At 47.1% G+C, this 23,787-nt stretch overlaps 1 protein-coding gene across 3 annotated transcripts in view; it reads right to left on the reverse strand.

The window, feature by feature from the left end:
• Window positions 1–683: 683 nt before the first annotated feature.
• The window catches only part of LOC147081173 (NACHT, LRR and PYD domains-containing protein 3-like), a 92,559-nt gene continuing 69,455 nt past the window's right edge, over window positions 684–23,787 (reverse strand). For 2 of the 3 annotated variants that reach the window (XM_085980911.1, XM_085980912.1), the window contains exons 5-7: window positions 14,941–15,112; window positions 14,776–14,841; window positions 686–2,995 (exon numbers count right to left, since the gene is read on the reverse strand). In XM_085980911.1, the coding sequence (XP_085837037.1) occupies window positions 1,257–2,995; window positions 14,776–14,841; window positions 14,941–15,112 (1,977 nt within the window). In that variant the 3' untranslated portion in view covers window positions 686–1,256. Of the gene's footprint in view, window positions 2,996–14,775; window positions 14,842–14,940; window positions 15,113–23,787 lie in introns of all 3 variants that reach the window. The other variant, XM_085980913.1, reaches the window with a different exon arrangement.

Genomic DNA, 23,787 nt, shown 5'->3' on the forward strand with positions numbered 1-23,787 from the left:
AAGGTGGGGGGAGCGGAGGACAGAACAAAAGGGAAGGTCTGTGATAGGGTGGAAGACAGGAGAGATTAAATGTGGAGGCTGGTGGGGTGAAAGGTGAAGACAAGGGGAACCTATCGTGGTTCTGGGAGGGAGGGGCAGGGGTGAGAGCAGAAGTGTGGGAAACAGAACAGACACGGTCAAGAGCCGCGTCAACCACGGTAGAGGGGAATCCTCGGTTGAGGGAAAAGGAAGACATGTCGGAAGCATTGGATGGAACGTGGCATCATCAGAAAAACTGGGAGAATGGGCCAGCGTCCTTACAGGAAGCGAGGTGGGAGGAAGTGTATTCCAGGTAGCTGTGGGAGTCAGAGGGCTTATAGTGAATGTTTGTCAATAGCAGCAAGAGAGTTTATTCTGTCCCGTTACAAGTTTTAAATGTCCCTGTGCTCCTAGTTTATAGGGGAGGGGAATCTCTCACTTTATTCCCATTATTAAACTGGCTCTACATTTATTTCGGGGTAACTGGCCCGGCAGTTTTTGGGGAATTTTCGGAAGTTCCCTCCCCGAGCGGGGCCTCACACACGGGGGGCAGATTATGGGGTATTCTCGGGTTCACTGCCCCCGGTTTACCCAGGAGCCGCCCGCTGTGTGCGAGGCCCCACCGCTGGCCGGTGTGTGTCTGTACTCCGGTTAGATTGGAACCTTTTCACCGGCAGGTTTAAGATCCTGAATATCAACCTTTACTCAATGTTCAGGACTGTGAATAATTGTAAACATTTACAGCTGAAAGAATTCCCAATTCCCCAATATTCCCAATCCAGGAAACTACCCCCTCGACAGGACACACCCTGCACGGTATTGGAGTAAATATCGAACTGTTAGTGATTTAAACTCGGGTTTCTCTCCTGTTTCTAGTTGAAATGGTGGATGTGGAAAATATTTTACATTAATTTTATCTTTACTGCCAGATTCTATTTTATGTTTATCTTCCGCTATCCAGTCTTATTAAATGTGACTTATTGTAATTATCAGACTCTCTGTGACCTGTATCTGCTGATCCGATAAAGACTGTAAAATCCCTACTTGTTCACAAGGATCCATTTTAGATTCTCCAGTCCTGAGGGAATTACTGACCGATCCTCTTATTATTGGTCATATTTGTGTTGAATCCGCTTCTCCCTGGTTTAACTGAACTGTTTGTTTCCCTACATTACGGAGCAACAACACAATCCGTGACTGTTCTACAATTCACCCAACAGTTAGAGACAAATAAACAGTTACCTCAACACCCGGCATTTGTGCAGTACGGGTCCCAGCCGCTGGAGTCCTTCACACTGAATGGAGCAGTCTCCTAGATCGAGGCTTTTTATTGTATCACAGAGTCCAATGATGTGAAACAGGACCGCACAGTCAATCGGGGTCAATGTCAATCTATTAAATGTAAGTGTTTCCACAGATCCCACTGTTTGCCGAGCCAGTGCTTTATTCTGAGACTCAAACAGGTAGTGGAATGTGTTCAGGAGGTCCCTTTGACCAGTTTCACTCCCTGTGTCTCCAATCTGTCCTTCAATCTTCTCCTTCACCCAGTCAATCACTCGGCAGGTGGTTTGATGAAGAAATCGACCCAGAAACTCCTCCAGGGGCCGAGCTGCCTGTGGGGAGGAGAGACCAGCAACAAAACGGAGAAATATCTCAAATCGCCCATCTTCCTTGCTGTGGGCTTCTCTGAGGAGTTTCAGGATGTCCCCAGGATCTGGAGTCAGGAATTGTGCGAGTGCGGCTACAAACTCTTGGATGGTGAGGTGTGGGAATGTGTACACCACGCTCTGGACAGAATCATCTCTCTCCAGAAGTTCCATCATGAACCCAGACAGGAACTGGGAAGGTTGTAGATTGTACTTGATCAAATCTCCATTTCCAAACACAATCTTCTTCTCGGAGACTCCTGTGAAGGCCATCTCACCAAGCTTCAGTAACACATCACGGGGGCTTGCAATCTCTCGGCCATGGTTTTTCAGAATGTTGTAAATATAGTAGGAATATAGTTGGGTGATGGTCTTGGGAACTCGCCGATTCCTGTCTCTTTGTGTAAAGAAGGGGCCCAGTGACAGACCGAGGATCCAGCAGTAGGAAGGGTTGTAGCACATGGTGTACAGGATCTCGTTCTCTTCCACATGTTTGAAAACAGCTGCTGCCACCGCCTGATCTTCAAAAAACTTGTTGAAATATTCCTTCCGTTCTTCACCAACAAATCCCAGGATTTCAGCCCAGACACTGATCTCAGCCTTTTCCAATAAATGTAATGCAGTGGGGCGGCTGGTCACTAGCACTGAACATCCTGGGAGCAGCTTGTGCTGTATTAAACTGTACACAATGTCAGACACTCTACATCGGCATTCGGGATCCGTGCACCTGTGCTGAGGTTCAGTATTTCTCCGATTGTCAGCAAAATCGATCCTGTCCTTGAATTCATCCAAACCATCAAATATAAACAGCAATCCCTCTGGGTTCTTCCAGAGCTCTCCCAGAATATTCCTCAAGTAAGGATAGAAAATGAGTATCAGATTCCACAGGTTTATTTTACAGTTAATAGCGTTCAAATCCCGGAATTTAAAACTGAAAACAAATTGAAAGTTTGGGTATATTTTCCCAGTGGCCCAGTCATGAACAATCTTTTGTACCATTGTTGTTTTTCCAATCCCTGGGACTCCGCTCACTGCTCCTGAACGCCCAGATTTGGATTCTCTCTGGGAAAAACTGCTGTGGAACAATTGATTAGTTCGTATTTTTTCCAGCACTCCCCGGAGATGTTGTTTTCTCCACTCTTCATGGTCTCGGCCTCTTGCCAGCAGTTCATGTTCTACAAGTGTCCGATCTCGAACAGTAGAAATGATCGTTAGTTCAGCGTATCGATCAACCAGCTGGAAAATCTTAACCTTCTCCTTTATTAGGATCGTGTTCAGTCTCAGTGTTTCAGTTTGTACCCGGAGTGTTTCCTTGTGTTTCTGCTGAACATCTTCAATTAGAACAGACAGAAAGTGGTTTCAATGTTAGTTGTATTGACAAAAACAACTTCTCAATAACATTGAATGTTCAGTAAAATATTGCACGGTTTATTTCACAGCTTCAATAGACGTGCGTGTAGAAATTAAATCTCAGTTAATGGAAACCTCGCTTGAAAGCGAACAATGGTCGAGAAAAGTTTCAAATCCTCACTTGATTCTAATATTCACTGAACATGGAGGTTTCAATGAAGGTGATATTTTCCCTCTGATGGTTAATACTCTCCGGCCTGTGCTGTGCTTTAGAAATCACATTACAAATCCACACATGATCCTGTTTATACGACAGTAGAAGTTCTAGTGGATCAAACTCTGAAACCGTCAGTGGTGATTCCCTTCTGAAGCAATGGAAAACGGGATTGATTGCTCACCGAGAGGGACAATGTGCAGAAGACCCGCCGTTAGTGTATCAGACCGTGGGCAGGTTATCTGGGTTAGTGTGTACACTGGGAGAGGGACAGACTGTGAATGGACAGGACTTGCACTGTTACTGTATCAGACCAGGGGCAGGTTATCTGGGTTAGTGTGTACACTGGGAGAGGGACAGACTGTGAATGGACAGAACTTGCACTGTTACTGTATCAGACCGTGGGCAGGTTATCTGGGTTAGTGTGTACACTGGGAGAGGGACAGACTGTGAATGGACAGAACTTGCACTGTTACTGTATCAGACCGTGGGCAGGTTATCTGGGTTAGTGTGTACACTGGGAGAGGGACAGACTGTGAATGGACAGAACTTGCACTGTTACTGTATCAGACCGTGGGCAGGTTATCTGGGTTAGTGTGTACACTGGGAGAGGGACAGACTGTGAATGGACAGAACTTGCACTGTTTCTGTATCAGACCGTGGGCAGGTTATCTGGGTTAGTGTGTACACTGGGAGAGGGACAGACTGTGAATGGACAGAACTTGCACTGTTAGTGTATCAGACCGTGGGCAGGTTATCTGTGTTAGTGTGTACACTGGGAGAGGGACAGACTGTGAATGGACAGAACTTGCACTGTTTCTGTATCAGACCGTGGGCAGGTTATCTGGGTTAGTGTGTACACTGGGAGAGGGACAGACTGTGAATGGACAGAACTTGCACTGTTACTGTATCAGACCCTGGGCAGGTTATCTGGGTTAGTGTGTACACTGGGAGAGGGACAGACTGTGAATGGACAGAACTTGCACTGTTTCTGTATCAGACCGTGGGCAGGTTATCTGTGTTAGTGTGTACACTGGGAGAGGGACAGACTGTGAATGGACAGAACTTGCACTGTTTCTGTATCAGACCGTGGGCAGGTTATCTGGGTTAGTGTGTACACTGGGAGAGGGACAGACTGTGAATGGACAGAACTTGCACTGTTACTGTATCAGACCCTGGGCAGGTTATCTGGGTTAGTGTGTACACTGGGAGAGGGACAGACTGTGAATGGACAGAACTTGCACTGTTTCTGTATCAGACCGTGGGCAGGTTATCTGGGTTAGTGTGTACACTGGGAGAGGGACAGACTGTGAATGGACAGAACTTGCACTGTTACTGTATCAGACCCTGGGCAGGTTATCTGGGTTAGTGTGTACACTGGGAGAGGGACAGACTGTGAATGGACAGAACTTGCACTGTTTCTGTATCAGACCGTGGGCAGGTTATCTGTGTTAGTGTGTACACTGGGAGAGGGACAGACTGTGAATGGACAGAACTTGCACTGTTACTGTATCAGACCGCGGGCAGGTTATCTGTGTTAGTGTGTACACTGGGAGAGGGACAGACTGTGAATGGACAGAACTTGCACTGTTACTGTATCAGACCGTGGGCAGGTTATCTGTGTTAGTGTGTACACTGGGAGAGGGACAGACTGTGAATGGACAGAACTTGCACTGTTACTGTATCAGACCGTGGGCAGGTTATCTGTGTTAGTGTGTACACTGGGAGAGGGACAGACTGTGAATGGACAGAACTTGCACTGTTTCTGTATCAGACCGTGGGCAGGTTATCTGTGTTAGTGTGTACACTGGGAGAGGGACAGACTGTGAATGGACAGAACTTGCACTGTTACTGTATCAGACCGCGGGCAGGTTATCTGTGTTAGTGTGTACACTGGGAGAGGGACAGACTGTGAATGGACAGAACTTGCACTGTTACTGTATCAGACCGTGGGCAGGTTATCTGTGTTAGTGTGTACACTGGGAGAGGAACAGACTGTGAATGGACAGAACTTGCACTGTTACTGTATCAGACCGTGGGCAGGTTATCTGTGTTAGTGTGTACACTGGGAGAGGGACAGACTGTGAATGGACAGAACTTGCACTGTTACTGTATCAGACCGTGGGCAGGTTATCTGTGTTAGTGTGTACACTGGGTGAGGGACAGACTGTGAATGGACAGAACTTGCTCTGTTACTGTATCAGACCGTGGGCAGGTTATCTGGGTTAGTGTGTACACTGGGAGAGGGACAGACTGTGAATGGACAGAACTTGCACTGTTACTGTATCAGACCGTGGGCAGGTTATCTGGGTTAGTGTGCACACTGGGAGAGGGACAGACTGTGAATGGACAGAACTTGCACTGTTACTGTATCAGGCCGTGGACAGGTTATCTGGGTTAGTGTGTACACTGGGAGAGGGACAGACTGTGAATAGACAGAACTTGCACTGTTACTGTATCAGACCGTGGGTAGGTTATCTGGGTTAGTGTGCACACTGGGAGAGGGACAGACTGTGAATGGACAGAACTTGCACTGTTACTGTAACAGACCGTGGGCAGGTTATCTGGGTTAGTGTGTACACTGGGAGAGGGACAGACTGTGAATGGACAGAACTTGCACTGTTACTGTATCAGACCGTGGGCAGGTTATCTGGGTTAGTGTGCACACTGGGAGAGGGACAGACTGTGAATGGACAGAACTTGCACTGTTACTGTATCAGACCGTGGGCAGGTTATCTGGGTTAGTGTGTACACTGGGAGAGGGGCAGACTGTGAATGGACAGAACTTGCACTGTTACTGTATCAGACCGTGGGCAGGTTATCTGGGTTAGTGTGTACACTGGGAGAGGGACAGACTGTGAATGGACAGAACTTGCACTGTTACTGTATCAGACCGTGGGCAGGTTATCTGGGGACAGGAAATTGGTTGTGTTTCTGTGTGAAATCAGGGTAATATTTTTCACTGAAGGGTAGTAGAGTGGGAGACCAGTTACCAGGGAGGACACTAAGGGGCAGTGTGATTGGGGACAAGAGACAATTGGTTGTGTTTCTGTGTGAAATCAGGGTAATATTTCTCACTGAAGGGTAGGAGAGTGGGAGACCAGTTACCAGGGAGGACACTAAGGGGCAGTGTGATTGGGGACAGGAGACAATTGGTTGTGTTTCTGTGTGAAATCAGGGTAATATTTTTCACTGAAGGGTAGTAGAGTGGGAGACCAGTTACCAGGGAGGACACTAAGGGGCAGTGTGATTGGGGACAAGAGACAATTGGTTGTATTTCTGTGTGAAATCAGGGTAATATTTTTCACTGAAGGGTAGTAGAGTGGGAGACCAGTTACCAGGGAGGACACTAAGGGGCAGTGTGATTGGGGACAAGAGACAATTGGTTGTGTTTCTGTGTGAAATCAGGGTAATATTTCTCACTGAAGGGTAGTAGAGTGGGAGACCAGTTACCAGGGAGGACACTAAGGGGCAGTGTGATTGGGGACAAGAGACAATTGGTTGTGTTTCTGTGTGAAATCAGGGTAATATTTCTCACTGAAGGGTAGGAGAGTGGGAGACCAGTTACCAGGGAGGACACTAAGGGGCAGTGTGATTGGGGACAAGAGACAATTGGTTGTGTTTCTGTGTGAAATCAGGGTAATATTTTTCACTGAAGGGTAGGAGAGTGGGAGACCAGTTACCAGGGAGGACACTAAGGGGCAGTGTGATTGGGGACAAGAGACAATTGGTTGTGTTTCTGTGTGAAATCAGGGTAATATTTTTCACTGAAGGGTAGTAGAGTGGGAGACCAGTTACCAGGGAGGACACTAAGGGGCAGTGTGATTGGGGACAAGAGACAATTGGTTGTGTTTGTGTGAGAAATCAGGGTAATATTTTTCACTGAAGGGTAGTAGAGTGGGAGACCAGTTACCAGGGAGGACACTAAGGGGCAGTGTGATTGGGGACAAGAGACAATTGGTTGTGTTTCTGTGTGAAGTCAGGGTAATATTTTTCACTGAAGGGTAGTAGAGTGGGAGACCAGTTACCAGGGAGGACACTAAGGGGCAGTGTGATTGGGGACAAGAGACAATTGGTTGTGTTTCTGTGTGAAATCAGGGTAATATTTCTCACTGAAGGGTAGTAGAGTGGGAGACCAGTTACCAGGGAGGACACTAAGGGGCAGTGTGATTGGGGACAAGAGACAATTGGTTGTGTTTCTGTCTGAAATCAGGGTAATATTTTTCACTGAAGGGTAGTAGAGTGGGAGACCAGTTACCAGGGAGGACACTAAGGGGCAGTGTGATTGGGGACAAGAGACAATTGGTTGTGTTTCTGTGTGAAATCAGGGTAATATTTTTCACTGAAGGGTAGTAGAGTGGGAGACCAGTTACCAGGGAGGACACTAAGGAGCAGTGTGATTGGGGACAAGAGACAATTGGTTGTGTTTGTGTGTGAAATCAGGGTAATATTTTTCACTGAAGGGTAGTAGAGTGGGAGACCAGTTACCAGGGAGGACACTAAGGGGCAGTGTGATTGGGGACAAGAGACAATTGGTTGTATTTCTGTGTGAAATCAGGGTAATATTTTTCACTGAAGGGTAGTAGAGTGGGAGACCAGTTACCAGGGAGGACACTAAGGGGCAGTGTGATTGGGGACAAGAGACAATTGGTTGTGTTTCTGTGTGAAATCAGGGTAATATTTTTCACTGAAGGGTAGTAGAGTGGGAGACCAGTTACCAGGGAGGACACTAAGGGGCAGTGTGATTGGGGACAAGAGACAATTGGTTGTGTTTCTGTGTGAAATCAGGGTAATATTTCTCACTGAAGGGTAGTAGAGTGGGAGACCAGTTACCAGGGAGGACACTAAGGGGCAGTGTGATTGGGGACAAGAGACAATTGGTTGTGTTTCTGTGTGAAATCAGGGTAATATTTCTCACTGAAGGGTAGTAGAGTGGGAGACCAGTTACCAGGGAGGACACTAAGGAGCAGTGTGATTGGGGACAAGAGACAATTGGTTGTGTTTCTGTGTGAAATCAGGGTAATATTTTTCACTGAAGGGTAGTAGAGTGGGAGACCAGTTACCAGGGAGGACACTAAGGGGCAGTGTGATTGGGGACAAGAGACAATTGGTTGTGTTTCTGTGTGAAATCAGGGTAATATTTCTCACTGAAGGGTAGTAGAGTGGGAGACCAGTTACCAGGGAGGACACTAAGGGGCAGTGTGATTGGGGACAAGAGACAATTGGTTGTGTTTCTGTGTGAAATCAGGGTAATATTTTTCACTGAAGGGTAGTAGAGTGGGAGACCAGTTACCAGGGAGGACACTAAGGGGCAGTGTGATTGGGGACAAGAGACAATTGGTTGTGTTTCTGTGTGAAATCAGGGTAATATTTCTCACTGAAGGGTAGTAGAGTGGGAGACCAGTTACCAGGGAGGACACTAAGGGGCAGTGTGATTGGGGACAAGAGACAATTGGTTGTGTTTCTGTGTGAAATCAGGGTAATATTTCTCACTGAAGGGTAGTAGAGTGGGAGACCAGTTACCAGGGGGGACACTAAGGGGCAGTGTGATTGGGGACAAGAGACAATTGGTTGTGTTTCTGTGTGAAATCAGGGTAATATTTCTCACTGAAGGGTAGTAGAGTGGGAGACCAGTTACCAGGGAGGACACTAAGGGGCAGTGTGATTGGGGACAGGAGACAATTGGTTGTATTTCTGTGTGAAATCAGGGTAATATTTCTCACTGAAGGGTAGTAGAGTGGGAGACCAGTTACCAGGGAGGACACTAAGGGGCAGTGTGATTGGGGACAAGAGACAATTGGTTGTGTTTCTGTGTGAAATCAGGGTAATATTTTTCACTGAAGGGTGGTAGAGTGGGAGACCAGTTACCAGGGAGGACACTAAGGGGCAGTGTGATTGGGGACAAGAGACAATTGGTTGTGTTTCTGTGTGAAATCAGGGTAATATTTCTCACTGAAGGGTAGTAGAGTGGGAGACCAGTTACCAGGGAGGACACTAAGGGGCAGTGTGATTGGGGACAAGAGACAATTGGTTGTGTTTCTGTGTGAAATCAGGGTAATATTTCTCACTGAAGGGTAGTAGAGTGGGAGACCAGTTACCAGGGAGGACACTAAGGGGCAGTGTGATTGGGGACAAGAGACAATTGGTTGTGTTTCTGTGTGAAATCAGGGTAATATTTTTCACTGAAGGGTAGTAGAGTGGGAGACCAGTTACCAGGGAGGACACTAAGGGGCAGTGTGATTGGGGACAAGAGACAATTGGTTGTGTTTCTGTGTGAAATCAGGGTAATATTTTTCACTGAAGGGTAGTAGAGTGGGAGACCAGTTACCAGGGAGGACACTAAGGGGCAGTGTGATTGGGGACAAGAGACAATTGGTTGTGTTTCTGTGTGAAATCAGGGTAATATTTTTCACTGAAGGGTAGTAGAGTGGGAGACCAGTTACCAGGGAGGACACTAAGGGGCAGTGTGATTGGGGACAAGAGACAATTGGTTGTGTTTCTGTGTGAAATCAGGGTAATATTTTTCACTGAAGGGTAGTAGAGTGGGAGACCAGTTACCAGGGAGGACACTAAGGGGCAGTGTGATTGGGGACAAGAGACAATTGGTTGTGTTTCTGTGTGAAATCAGGGTAATATTTTTCACTGAAGGGTAGTAGAGTGGGAGACCAGTTACCAGGGAGGACACTAAGGGGCAGTGTGATTGGGGACAAGAGACAATTGGTTGTGTTTCTGTGTGAAATCAGGGTAATATTTCTCACTGAAGGGTAGTAGAGTGGGAGACCAGTTACCAGGGAGGACACTAAGGGGCAGTGTGATTGGGGACAAGAGACAATTGGTTGTGTTTCTGTGTGAAATCAGGGTAATATTTTTCACTGAAGGGTAGTAGAGTGGGAGACCAGTTACCAGGGAGGACACTAAGGGGCAGTGTGATTGGGGACAAGAGACAATTGGTTGTGTTTCTGTGTGAAATCAGGGTAATATTTTTCACTGAAGGGTAGTAGAGTGGGAGACCAGTTACCAGGGAGGACACTAAGGGGCAGTGTGATTGGGGACAAGAGACAATTGGTTGTGTTTCTGTGTGAAATCAGGGTAATATTTTTCACTGAAGGGTAGTAGAGTGGGAGACCAGTTACCAGGGAGGACACTAAGGGGCAGTGATTGGGGACAAGAGACAATTGGTTGTGTTTCTGTGTGAAATCAGGGTAATATTTTTCACTGAAGGGTAGTAGAGTGGGAGACCAGTTACCAGGGAGGACACTAAGGGGCAGTGTGATTGGGGACAAGAGACAATTGGTTGTGTTTCTGTGTGAAATCAGGGTAATATTTCTCACTGAAGGGTAGTAGAGTGGGAGACCAGTTACCAGGGAGGACACTAAGGGGCAGTGTGATTGGGGACAAGAGACAATTGGTTGTGTTTCTGTGTGAAATCAGGGTAATATTTTTCACTGAAGGGTAGTAGAGTGGGAGACCAGTTACCAGGGAGGACACTAAGGGGCAGTGTGATTGGGGACAAGAGACAATTGGTTGTGTTTCTGTGTGAAATCAGGGTAATATTTTTCACTGAAGGGTAGTAGAGTGGGAGACCAGTTACCAGGGAGGACACTAAGGGGCAGTGTGATTGGGGACAAGAGACAATTGGTTGTGTTTCTGTGTGAAATCAGGGTAATATTTCTCACTGAAGGGTAGTAGAGTGGGAGACCAGTTACCAGGGAGGACACTAAGGGGCAGTGTGATTGGGGACAAGAGACAATTGGTTGTGTTTCTGTGTGAAATCAGGGTAATATTTTTCACTGAAGGGTAGTAGAGTGGGAGACCAGTTACCAGGCAGGACACTAAGGGGCAGTGTGATTGGGGACAAGAGACAATTGGTTGTATTTCTGTGTGAAATCAGGGTTATATTTCTCACTGAAGGGTAGTAGAGTGGGAGACCAGTTACCAGGGAGGACACTAAGGGGCAGTGTGATTGGGGACAAGAGACAATTGGTTGTGTTTCTGTGTGAAATCAGGGTAATATTTTTCACTGAAGGGTAGTAGAGTGGGAGACCAGTTACCAGGGAGGACACGAAGGGGCAGTGTGATTGGGGACAAGAGACAATTGGTTGTATTTCTGTGTGAAATCAGGGTAATATTTTTCACTGAAGGGTAGTAGAGTGGGAGACCAGTTACCAGGGAGGACACTAAGGGGCAGTGTGATTGGGGACAAGAGACAATTGGTTGTGTTTCTGTGTGAAATCAGGGTAATATTTTTCACTGAAGGGTAGTAGAGTGGGAGACCAGTTACCAGGGAGGACACGAAGGGGCAGTGTGATTGGGGACAAGAGACAATTGGTTGTATTTCTGTGTGAAATCAGGGTAATATTTTTCACTGAAGGGTAGTAGAGTGGGAGACCAGTTACCAGGGAGGACACTAAGGGGCAGTGTGATTGGGGACAAGAGACAATTGGTTGTGTTTCTGTGTGAAATCAGGGTAATATTTCTCACTGAAGGGTAGTAGAGTGGGAGACCAGTTACCAGGGAGGACACTAAGGGGCAGTGTGATTGGGGACAAGAGACAATTGGTTGTGTTTCTGTGTGAAATCAGAGTAATATTTTTCACTGAAGGGTAGTAGAGTGGGAGACCAGTTACCAGGGAGGACACTAAGGGGCAGTGTGATTGGGGACAAGAGACAATTGGTTGTATTTCTGTGGATAAGCTGAAGAGAGGAAGGTGAGTTCACCTCGAACAGGGACAGACTGGTTTGGACCAAAGTAGCCTTGTGTTCCCCTAAACATCCTCCTGTTGTGTTTCAGAAAATGCGATCAGCTTTCAGTAATTTTACATTTATATTATTTTTAGATAACAGTCTCATCAGATAATCGATCAGAATCAGAACTAGAACTACCGCCCACTTCACTCAGTATTACGTTAGGGAAGACAGACTTCATTTCAACAGTTACTATTATTAAACTCCATCGTTTCATTTGGATACGAGTTGCCGATAATGTAGTTTTGAAAATTATAAATATGTTTGTGATAATAATTAAATTGGGATTCAAATCCCCCTGAATGAAATGACGGTTCTTTCAGTACAACAAGATTCTCTGTGCCTAGTTTGTCTGTTTTACTGCCAGAGGTAATCGGCACAGTCAATTTCAAATCACCCAGAACACGGCCTATTGCTCATGTTCCTCCTCAGTTAATGTTTGATTGTGAAACTCTGAACATCTTCTCAGATTAGAGCGAACACTATCGGATGTTCATGAGGTGATGTACAATGGTAATGCTTAACCTTTTCCCAATTCTGCACCACTGACCACAGTTTGTGCTGAATAGCTGCCCAGGGGCAGAGATAACATCCACATCAGGCACTCGTTTCACACGGTATAATGGTCTGGCCAGGTGTGTGTGGGGTTTCACAGTGTATCAGGATCCTGCCAGGTGTGTGTGGGGTTTCACAGTGTATCAGGATCCTGCCAGGTGTGTGTGGGGTTTCACAGTGTATCAGGATCCTGCCAGGTGTGTATGGGGTTTCACAGTGTATCAGGATCCTGCCAGGTGTGTATGGGGTTTCACAGTGTATCAGGATCCTGCCAGGTGTGTATGGGGTTTCACAGTGTATCAGGATCCTGCCAGGTGTGTATGGGGTTTCACAGTGTATCAGGATCCTGCCAGGTGTGTATGGGGTTTCACAGTGTATCAGGATCCTGCCAGGTGTGTATGGGGTTTCCCAGTGTATCGGGATCCTGCCAGGTGTGTATGGGGTTTCACAGTGTATCAGGATCCTGCCAGGTGTGTATGGGGTTTCACAGTGTATCAGGATCCTGCCAGGTGTGTATGGGGTTTCACAGTGTATCGGGATCCTGCCAGATGTGTATGGGGTTTCACAGTGTATCAGGATCCTGCCAGGTGTGTATGGGGTTTCACAGTGTATCAGGATCCTGCCAGGTGTGTATGGGGTTACACCGTGTATCAGGATCCTGCCAGGTGTGTGTGGGGTTTCACAGTGTATCAGGATCCTGCCAGGTGTGTATGGGGATTCACAGTGTATCAGGATCCTGCCAGGTGTGTATGGGGTTTCCCAGTGTATCAGGATCCTGCCAGGTGTGTATGGGGTTTCACACGGTATAATGATCTGGCTAGGTGTGTGTGGGGTTTCACAGTGTATCGGGATCCTGCCAGGTGTGTATGGGGTTTCACACGGTATAATGATCTGGCCAGGTGTGTATGGGGTTTCACAGTGTATCAGGATCCTGCCAGGTGTGTATGGGGTTTCACAGTGTATCAGGATCCTGCCAGGTGTGTACGGGGTTTCACACGGTATAATGATCTGGCCAGGTGTGTGTGGGGTTTCACAGTGTATCAGGATCCTGCCAGGTGTGTATGGGGTTTCACAGTGTATCGGGATCCTGCCTGGTGTGTATGGGGTTTCACAGTGTATCAGGATCCTGCCAGGTGTGTATGGGGTTTCACAGTGTATCAGGATCCTGCCAGGTGTGTATGAGGTTTCAGTGTATCAGGATCCTGTCAGGTGTGTATGGGGATTCCCAGTGTATCAGGATCCTGCCAGGTGTGTATGGGGTTTCACAGTGTATCAGGATCCCGCCAGGTGTGTATGGGGTTTCACAGTGTATCAGGATCCTGCCAGGTGTGTATGGGGTTTCACAGTGTATCAGGATCCTGCCAGGTGTGTATGGGGTTTCACAGTGTATCAGGATCCTGCCAGGTGTGTATGGGGTTCCACAGTGTATCAGGATCCTGCCAGGTGTGTATGGGGTTTCACAGTGTATCGGGATCCTGCCAGGTGTGTATGGGGTTTCACAGTGTATCAGGATACTGCCAGGTGTGTGTGGCTATTCTCTGTCTAGCAGGATCCTGCCAGGTGTGTATGGGGTTTCAGTGTATCAGGATCCTGCCAGGTGTGTATGGAGTTTCCCAGTGTATCAGGATTCTGCCAGGTGTGTATGGGGTTTCACAGTGTATCAGGATCCTGCCAGGTGTGTATGGGGTTTTGCAGTGTATCAGGATCCTGCCAGGTGTGTATGGGGTTTCGCAGTGTATCAGGATCCTGCCAGGTGTGTATGGGGTTTCCCAGTGTATCAGGATCCTGCCAGGTGTGTATGGGGTTTCAGTGTATCAGGATCCTGCCAGGTGTGTATGGGGTTTCAGTGTATCAGGATCCTGCCAGGTGTGTATGGGGTTTCACAGTGTATCAGGATCCTGCCAGGTGTGTATGGGGTTTCACAGTGTATCAGGATCCTGCCAGGTGTGTATGGGGTTTCACAGTGTATCAGGATCCTGCCAGGTGTAGGCAATGTGCAGTTGGATTAACTGGAGCATACAAGACCTGCAAATTTACCAATAATTCAAAAATCAGCTTTATTTGTAAATTGAATCTATGCAGAACTTTTGTGGATTAATCACGAATCCAAATAATGTTCAATCCTATTCCCTGAGCCTTGGACCTTCTCATTCACAGATTCTGACAACATTTAAACAAATCAGCTCCAGTCAAATATTTGGATTCTATAGTGAGATAAACGGTTTGAAATCTCCATTTCATCACTTACCTCTCAGGTGACTGGGTACTTCGGATAAACCTCGTGCGATGTTCATGTAATCAAATGGATCAGAACCTGTTTAAATCAATTAGCGTTCATGAAATCAGATCTGTGTAATATTATAGTAAAATCCTGTTTGAATGTGAAACTGAATTCAGTGTGATTTTACCGTACCAAGTTCCTGTATTTCTTTCAGTATTTTGTCCAGCTTTGGTACCCCATGGCGCATTTTCACAAAGGATTCCCACATCACCCTTCGGGCCCGAGAGCCTTTCTCCATCACCAGAGTTAGGAGAAGTTTGGAACTGTCCGCCCGGTTTCCCTTCTCCGCGAGCTCAGTGACTTTCTGTAAAGAATAGTAATGAATGAATTGAGGAGCTGAGTGAAATATAAACACCGAGAATGAGAAGGAAAGGATCTGCTCAGTGATGGGATCTCCCAGTTGTTGAGCACAGGAAGCAGTCACTGTGCCGGGTTCTGATCCATTCTGAACATGGGCTGAATATTCTGTAAATATCTTGATTCAGTCATTAACGGCAAATAAATTTGATGAATTATAGTTCTCGGAGAGTGAGGAATCACTGAGAGCAGTTTTAATGTGATTATTTGTCTCTGTCCTTCAGTGTCCAACATGACATCAGATTACTGACAGACAATATGATAGACTCCTTTCTCTCAGTTTTTCCTGCTGCTGCACTTTGTGATTTCCCGAGAAATAAAAAAGCAGCGAGTCAGAACTCTAGTGGCAGGGAAGGAACGAATCGGAAGTGAGAGAAACAGCTAGAAAACTGCCTGAGAAATTACACTGACTAATCGAAACAATCACTGTTGGTGTAGAGCTGGAGAATCGACCAATAAAAATAATGAAAAATCTAATCGCTTTCCCCCCGGTAATTGAAATGTCCGACACCCGTTATTTTACACATCCGCTGCCGGTATGAAACCTCGGTAACCGGGAACAGATATCCAGCAATGGGGTTGGTGTAGTCAGGACTTTCATCATCAAAGATTACATTTATATAACACCTTTAATGCAGAAAAGAAAGCGTCAAAAGGCACTTCAGAGGTGCAATCAGACAACGGACAGAGAGATGATGAGACGTCGAGAACGATAGCCTGTTGGTTATGTTACTGGTCGGGTAACGATATGGAGAGGGCGAGGTGTGGAGAACGATAGCCTGTTAGTTATGTTACTGGACGAGTAATGATATAGAGAGGGCGAGGTGTGGAGAACGATAGCCTGTTGGTTATGTTACTGGACGGGTAATGATATAGAGAGGGCGAGGTGTGGAGAACGATAGCCTGTTGGTTATGTTACTGGACGGGTAATGATATAGAGAGGGCGAGGTGTGGAGAACGATAGCCTGTTGGTTATGTTACTGGACAAGTAATCCTGAGATAACGGTCCAAATATCATCGTGGACGTTTCATGAATTGAATTCAAATTTGAAACATTTCAAAACAAAAAGCTGATATTAGTAAAGATTGTTGTAAAACCCAATGCCCTTTACGCCTGGTCTATACGCGACTCCAGTCCTTCACCAATGTGATGGCCTCTGAAATGGCCTAGAAAGCCTCTCGAAAGAAGGATACAGAAGAATAAAACCGGGCGGACCGCTCAGCTTCGGCATTGGATTCGGACACCACAAAGGAACACCCAGCCCAGTCAACCCTGCCAATCCCTCCTCATTAACTCCTGGGGACTGGTGCCAAAGTAGGGAGAAGTGGACCACACATTAGTCAAGCAACTGTGTGACATAGTGATACATTTAAAATCATAGTTATTAGGCAAAGTCCCAGGTACCGCCATCAGCAGTCATCGGACAGGACAGACCCACCAGTGGTGGGCGCAGTGATGTACCCTCAGATGCAAGTGTCCTTCGTGTCATCAACATTGACTCCAGAGCCAAGGAAATCTCATGCCTTCAGGTCAAACATGGGCAAGGAAACCTCCTGCTGATTACCACCTACCGCCCTCCCTCAGCCGATGAATCAGTGCTCCTCCATTTTGAACACAACTTGGAGGAAGCACTAAAGGTGACAAAAGTTCCAGAATGTACAGTAGGTGTGAGATTTAGTGCAGAGGTCCCCCGCATTTCAGTATCAAGAAACAAATGAATGAACTGGGCACAGCAAATGCTAAAGGTCCCGTCAATATTCTGGCTGTGGTGTTGAAGATCTGTGCTCTGGAACTAACCGTACATCTAGTGAAGTTGTTCCAGTATATCCACATCACTGGAATCTGCCCGACAATGTAGAGAATTGTCCAGGTATGTCCTGTCCACAAAGAGCAGGACAAATCCAACCCGATCAATTACCGCCCTATCAGCCTGCTCGCAATCAAAGTGTTGGAAGGAGTTATAAACACTATCAAGCAGCACTTCGTCACAAATAAGCTGCTCACCGAGGCTCAATTTGAGTTCCACCAGGACCAATCGACTCCAAACAAAGGACCAAAGAACTGAATTCCAGCTGTGAAGTGACAGTGACTGTGCTTGGCATCAAGGCAGTGTTCGACATGTGTGGCACCATGGAGTGTGGTTATTGGAGAATCGTCTCAGCACCAGGACATCACTGCAGGAGATCCTCGGGACAGTGTTCGACGTGTGTGACACCATGGAGTGTGGTTATTGGAGAATCGTCTCAGCACCAGGACATCACTGCAGGAGTTCCTCGGGACAGTGTTCGACGTGTGTGGCACCATGGAGTGTGGTTATTGGAGAATCGTCTCAGCACCAGGACATCACTGCAGGAGTTCCTCGGGACAGTGTTCGACGTGTGTGACACCATGGAGTGTGGTTATTGGAGGAGAATGGTCTCAGCACCAGGACATCACTGCAGGAGATCCTCGGGACAGTGTTCGACATGTGTGACACCATGGACTGTGGTTATTGGAGGAGAATCGTCTCAGCACCAGGACATCACTGCAGGAGATCCTCGGGACAGTGTTCGACGTGTGTGACACCATGGACTGTGGTTATTGGAGAATCGTCTCAGCACCAGGACATCACTGCAGGAGATCCTCGGGACAGTGTTCGACGTGTGTGACACCATGGACTGTGGTTATTGGAGGAGAATCGTCTCAGCACCAGGACATCACTGCAGGAGATCCTCGGGGCAGAGTTCGACGTGTGTGGCACCATGGAGTGTGGTTATTGGAGAATCGTCTCAGCACCAGGACATCACTGCAGGAGATCCTCGGGACAGTGTTCGACGTGTGTGGCACCATGGAGTGTGGTTATTGGAGAATCGTCTCAGCACCAGGACATCACTGCAGGAGATCCTCGGGACAGTGTTCGACGTGTGTGGCACCATGGAGTGTGGTTATTGGAGGAGAATCGTCTCAGCACCAGGACATCACTGCAGGAGATCCTCGGGACAGTGTTCGACGTGTGTGGCACCATGGAGTGTGGTTATTGGAGGAGAATCGTCTCAGCACCAGGACATCACTGCAGGAGATCCTCGGGACAGTGTTCGACGTGTGTGACACCATGGAGTGTGGTTATTGGAGAATCGTCTCAGCACCAGGACATCACTGCAGGAGTTCCTCGGGACAGTGTTCGACGTGTGTGACACCATGGAGTGTGGTTATTGGAGAATCGTCTCAGCACCAGGACATCACTGCAGGAGATCCTCGGGACAGTGTTCGACGTGTGTGACACCATGGAGTGTGGTTATTGGAGAATCATCTCAGCACCAGGACATCACTGCAGGAGATCCTCGGGACAGTGTTCGACGTGTGTGACACCATGGAGTGTGGTTATTGGAGGAGAATCGTCTCGGCACCAGGACATCACTGCAGGAGATCCTCGGGACAGTGTTCGACGTGTGTGGCACCATGGAGTGTGGTTATTGGAGGAGAATCGTCTCAGCACCAGGACATCACTGCAGGAGATCCTCGGGACAGTGTTCGACGTGTGTGGCACCATGGAGTGTGGTTATTGGAGAATCGTCTCAGCACCAGGACATCACTGCAGGAGATCCTCGGGACAGTGTTCGACGTGTGTGACACCATGGAGTGTGGTTATTGGAGAATCATCTCAGCACCAGGACATCACTGCAGGAGATCCTCGGGACAGTGTTCGACGTGTGTGACACCATGGAGTGTGGTTATTGGAGGAGAATCGTCTCGGCACCAGGACATCACTGCAGGAGTTCCTCGGGGCAGCGTCTTCGGACTAACCACTTCAGCTGCTTCGCCAATGACCTTCCCTCCATCATAAAGCCAAGAGTGGGGATGTTCTCTGATGATTGCAGTGTTCAGCTCCATTTTCAATTAGTCAGATAATGAAGCAGCCCGTGCTCGAATGCAGCAATTCCTGGACAAAATCGAGACTTGGGCAGACAAGTGGCAAGTAACATTCGCACCCCACAAGTGTCAGGCAATGCCCATCTCTCACAGGAGAGTCCAACCATGTCCCTTTGTCATTCACTGGCATTGCCATCGTCAAATCCCTACCATTGACTAGCCACAAAAAACTCGTGGCTGCTAGAGCAGGTAAGAGGCTGTGTATTCTGTAGCGAGTGGCACAACTCCCGGCCACCCAGGAGCCTCTCCTGCACCTATAGGTACAACTGCGGTGTGATGGAAAACTCGCCACTTGCCTGGACAGGTGCAGCTGCAACAACACTCGAAGCTCCCCGCAATCCAGGACAGAGAAATACGCTTCATCAGTCCACCCACCCACCACCTTAAACATCCAATCCCTCCACCAACGCTGCACCATCACTGCAGTGTGTGCTGTTTACAGAGAGAACTGCAGCAGTTCGCCAAGGCTTCTTTGACAGCACCTCTCAAACCCTCGCCCTCTGCCACCTAGAAGGAGAAGAGCATCATCCGCATGGAAACTCCACCACCTCCAAGTTCCACTTCAAGTAACATACGATCCTGACTTCAACAGATATCGCCGTTCCTTCATCGTCAGTGTAAATTAGAGCCAAAACACCCAGCGCCCTCTACAGAGGGAACAGGAGAAGCGACTGTATGTTTCTGTAGTGTCCGTGTGTTGATAGAGACACTGAAGACAGGAGTTGGTTCATAGGTGTTTACTAAGCAAAGTCTGGAGGGGTACTAACGGATATAACACAATATACAGGCTTATATAGCCCGAGTGGCCATCACCGGCATTACAGCACATATGGGGCTCTTAAAGGCACATACACTGCAATTCCTCCCCTTTTAGCTAACCAGTACATCATATTTTAAGTAATTATTAATTACACGTTCTAAGAAAAATAATATACACATTGCTGTAGTTAATTAATTATAAGTCAGTCTCTCTGGAGGCTTCCTGACTCGGTCCGGATAACGCCTCGGTGGTGTAGTAGGTTCTTTTGGCAAGGCTGATTCGGCTTGAATGCCAGTATCGGGTTCATTGGGTTCCAGTATCACCGGATCGGAGGTAGATATGGGTATCTCTACTTCATCGTTCGGCGTATAGAGTTGTGGTGTAGGTTGTCCCTTTTCGGATGACTCTATGATCTGGTCAGCATGGCGCCTTATTATGCTTTCTCCGATGTCCATGGTATACATCAGTGGTCCTAGTCGTGTACAGATAGTTCCAGGCTGCCATTTCTCGGTACGGTAGTCCCGGGCCAAAACCTGTTGACCTATCTGGAAGGTTCTAGTTGGCCTTTCATTCATGCCTTGAAACTGCCGGTTCTCCACGTCCCTTCTGATGTTGGGCTTGACCAAATCCAGCCGGCATCTTAGGTTTCTATTGAAGAACATCATGGCGGGAGTTTGGTTGGTAACCATATGTGTTGCATTCCTGTATGCGAACAAGAAGTTATCCACCTTGTGCTGAAGTTTTATGTCTTCATCAAGAAGGCCATAAAGGCCATGGGTAAAGGTCTGGACAAACCTTTCAGCCAATCCATTGGTGGCGGGATGGTATGGGGCGGACGCGTAGTGCTTAACCCCATTGTTTTTTAAAGAACTTCCTGAATTCTTCGGACACAAATTGCGGTCCATTATCAGAACAGATCTGTTCAGGCAGCCCATTCCTGGCAATTATGCTCCTTAATACTGTGATGGTTTTTTCCGTGGTGGTGGAGGACATCTTTATTACCTCCGGCCACTTGGAGTGTGCATCAACCGCGATTAAGAACATCGAGTCCATAAATGGACCAGCAAAGTCGATGTGTACCCTTTGCCAGGGAGATGAGGGCCACTCCCATGGATGTAGAGGGGCTTGTGGTGGAGCGTTTTGGACTTCTGGCATCCTAGTCAGCTCTTGGTCATTTCTTCGATGTCTCCATTGATACCTGGCCACCATACAAACGCCCTGGCTAGGTTCTTCATTTTCACTCCACCCAGATGCCCCTCGTGAAGCTCCTTTAGCACTTTATCCTGGAGTTTGGGTGGAATCACCACTCTGGATCCACACATCAAGGTTCCTCGGCACACTGACAGCTGTTCTCTTTGTGAGAATGCTGGCAACAGTGGTTCGCCATGTGCTGGCCATCCCTTCACTGTTAAATCGTAGACCCGCGAAAGAGTCGGGTCATTTCTTGTTTCCCTTTCAATGGCAGAATGTGTTTCTGGTAGACATTCCACTTCAGTAGAGTGGAAAATCTCCACTGGGTCTACGGTAGGTGCTTCTTCTACCGTTGGCAACGGTAGGCACGATAAACCGTCAGCATTCCCATGCTGTTTTGATCCTTTGTATTCTATGTTGTATTGGTGTGCCCCTAGAAAAAGGGACCACCTCTGTAGCCTTTGCGCTGTCATAATGGGAACACCCTTTTTAGGGTTGAATATGGAGATGAGGGGTTGATGGTCAGTCAACAAGGTAAATTTTTGTCCGTGTAGGTAATGGTTGAATTTCTTCACTCCCCATACCAGGCTGAGTGCTTCCCTGTCGATTTGGGCATAGTTACGCTCAGCTGAGTTCAATGAGCGTGACGCAAAAGCTATCGGCCGTTCCGAGCCATCAGGGAATTTATGCGATAATACTGCTCCTATGCCGTAAGGGGATGCATCGCACGCCAGTCTGATTGGCAGTGATGGGTTGTAATGAGCCAAAACTTCTTTGGATGTGATTAAGTCTTTGCATTTATGGAAGGCACGTTTGCAGTTTTCGTTCCATTTCCAAATTACTCCTGTTTGTAGCAGTTCATTAAGAGGGTGTAGAAGAGTTGATAAGTTCGGTAAAAATTTATGATAGTAATTTATTAATCCCAGGAACGACCTTATGAAACATTTTCAGGTGCTGGGGCTTTTATGACCGCTTCAATTTTTTCAGGTGACTTATGCAACCCTTCCTTATTTATTATGTGGCCACAATATGATATTTGATTTCGGAAAAATTCGCACTTGGGGCGATTTGCTCGTAGGCCCCGTTCTCAGCCTAGTGAGCACCTGCTCTAAATTGGCAAGGTGCTCGTTGTCGTTTTCTCCTGTTACAAGGATGTCGTCTAGGTAGCATTGAGTCCCCGGAATCCCTTGGAGGACTTGCTCCATAGCTCTTTGCCAGATAGCTGGAGCGGATGCTACTCTGAAAACCAGTCGATTGTACTGGTACAGACCTTTGTGTGTATTTATCGTGAGATATTTTTTTTAGAGGCCTCTTCAACCTCCATCTGTAGATATGCCTGTGCCAAGTCAATTTTGGTGAAAAGTTTCCCTCTGGATAGTGAGGCGAAAATATCTTCTATCCTCGGAAGAGGATACTGTACCATGTGAAGGACCGGGTTTATAGTCACCTTGAAGTCTCCACAGATGCGAATTCTCTGTTCTTCAGATTTATCATTCTTCAATGCTTTCTTCATGACTGGGACGATGGGTGTTGCCCACTCGCTCCAATCTATTTTAGATAATACGCCTGCCTTTTCCAAATTCTCCAGCTCTGCCTCGACTGCTGGGCGAATTGCGTATGGCACCGGTCTTGCCTTAAAAAAAAACTTGGGAATTGCTGCATCTTCCACTTTTATTGAGGCGGTGATGCCTTTCAAGGTTCCTAGTTTCTCTTGAAACACTTCCTTGGCGTTGGCCAAGATGTCTTTTAAATCGCTCAGGTATGACGTCATCATTTTTTCCCTTACTGGTCACCGTCAGTGCCTGAATGGAGTGCCAGTCTAAACGTATTTTCCTGATCCATTCACGTCCCAACAGCGGTGGACCATCATCTTGTAGAACGTATAAATACAACTTCTGTATTTCCTTGCCGTTGTATACAACAGGCACCCTTATTTTTCCTTTGGGGTATACTTTCTGCCCCGTATATGTTTTCAAGATAATGGATGTGTCTTTTAAAGGTATATGCGGAAATAGCCGCTCGTAATCCCGTCGATTTATGACAGTCAGAGCTGATCCTGTATCTAGCTCCATTTTAACTGGGGACCCTGCTATTGTGAGGGTAACGCAAGTGGTCTGGTAATCTTCTTTGGCAATTACATTATGTAATTTGAGAGAGCTTAGTCTCTTGTTTCCGGAGTCGCTATCGCTCTTCTGGTCTTCGGAGCTACTGTCCGTCATCATTTGTACCTTTGTGCTTTTCCTTATTGATTCTTTTCCTGTTAGTGGACTTTTTGTTTCCAGATCGGCACACACGTGTAATGTGTCCCATCTTTCCGCATTGCCTGCATGCTTTGTCCTTGAACCAGCAGTCCCCCTGGTCATGGGTGGATCTGCCGCAGCGATAACATCTCTCGAAACCCCGTGTCCAGTGTTAAATCTTTCTCAGAAAATAGCCTTTTTTGTGTTTCTACACTTAGGGGACCGCAGACGAATTTGTCTCGCAGAGAATCTGCCAGTCCTGCCTCGAATTTGCAGTGTAGGGTATCAACAATCTCTTTAAAATTCTTGCCCATCGGTTCGGCGAGAGTGATTAAGTTTCGTAATAGCTTGCATGTCTTTGCGCCCATTAGATCCAGAAGTACTGATGCTTTTTTCTCATCATCTATTCCATTTGCATTGCAATATACCTCCACTCTTTCCACATATGTGGTCCAATCCTCTATCTTGTTATTAAAAGCATCAATATTGCCAGAATTAGACATCTTAGAAAAGATATGGCG

Source organism: Somniosus microcephalus, unplaced genomic scaffold (genome assembly GCF_052327205.1).
Source record: "Somniosus microcephalus isolate GS21.2 unplaced genomic scaffold, FLI_Smic_1.0 scaffold709, whole genome shotgun sequence".
Lineage (NCBI taxonomy): Eukaryota > Metazoa > Chordata > Chondrichthyes > Squaliformes > Somniosidae > Somniosus > Somniosus microcephalus.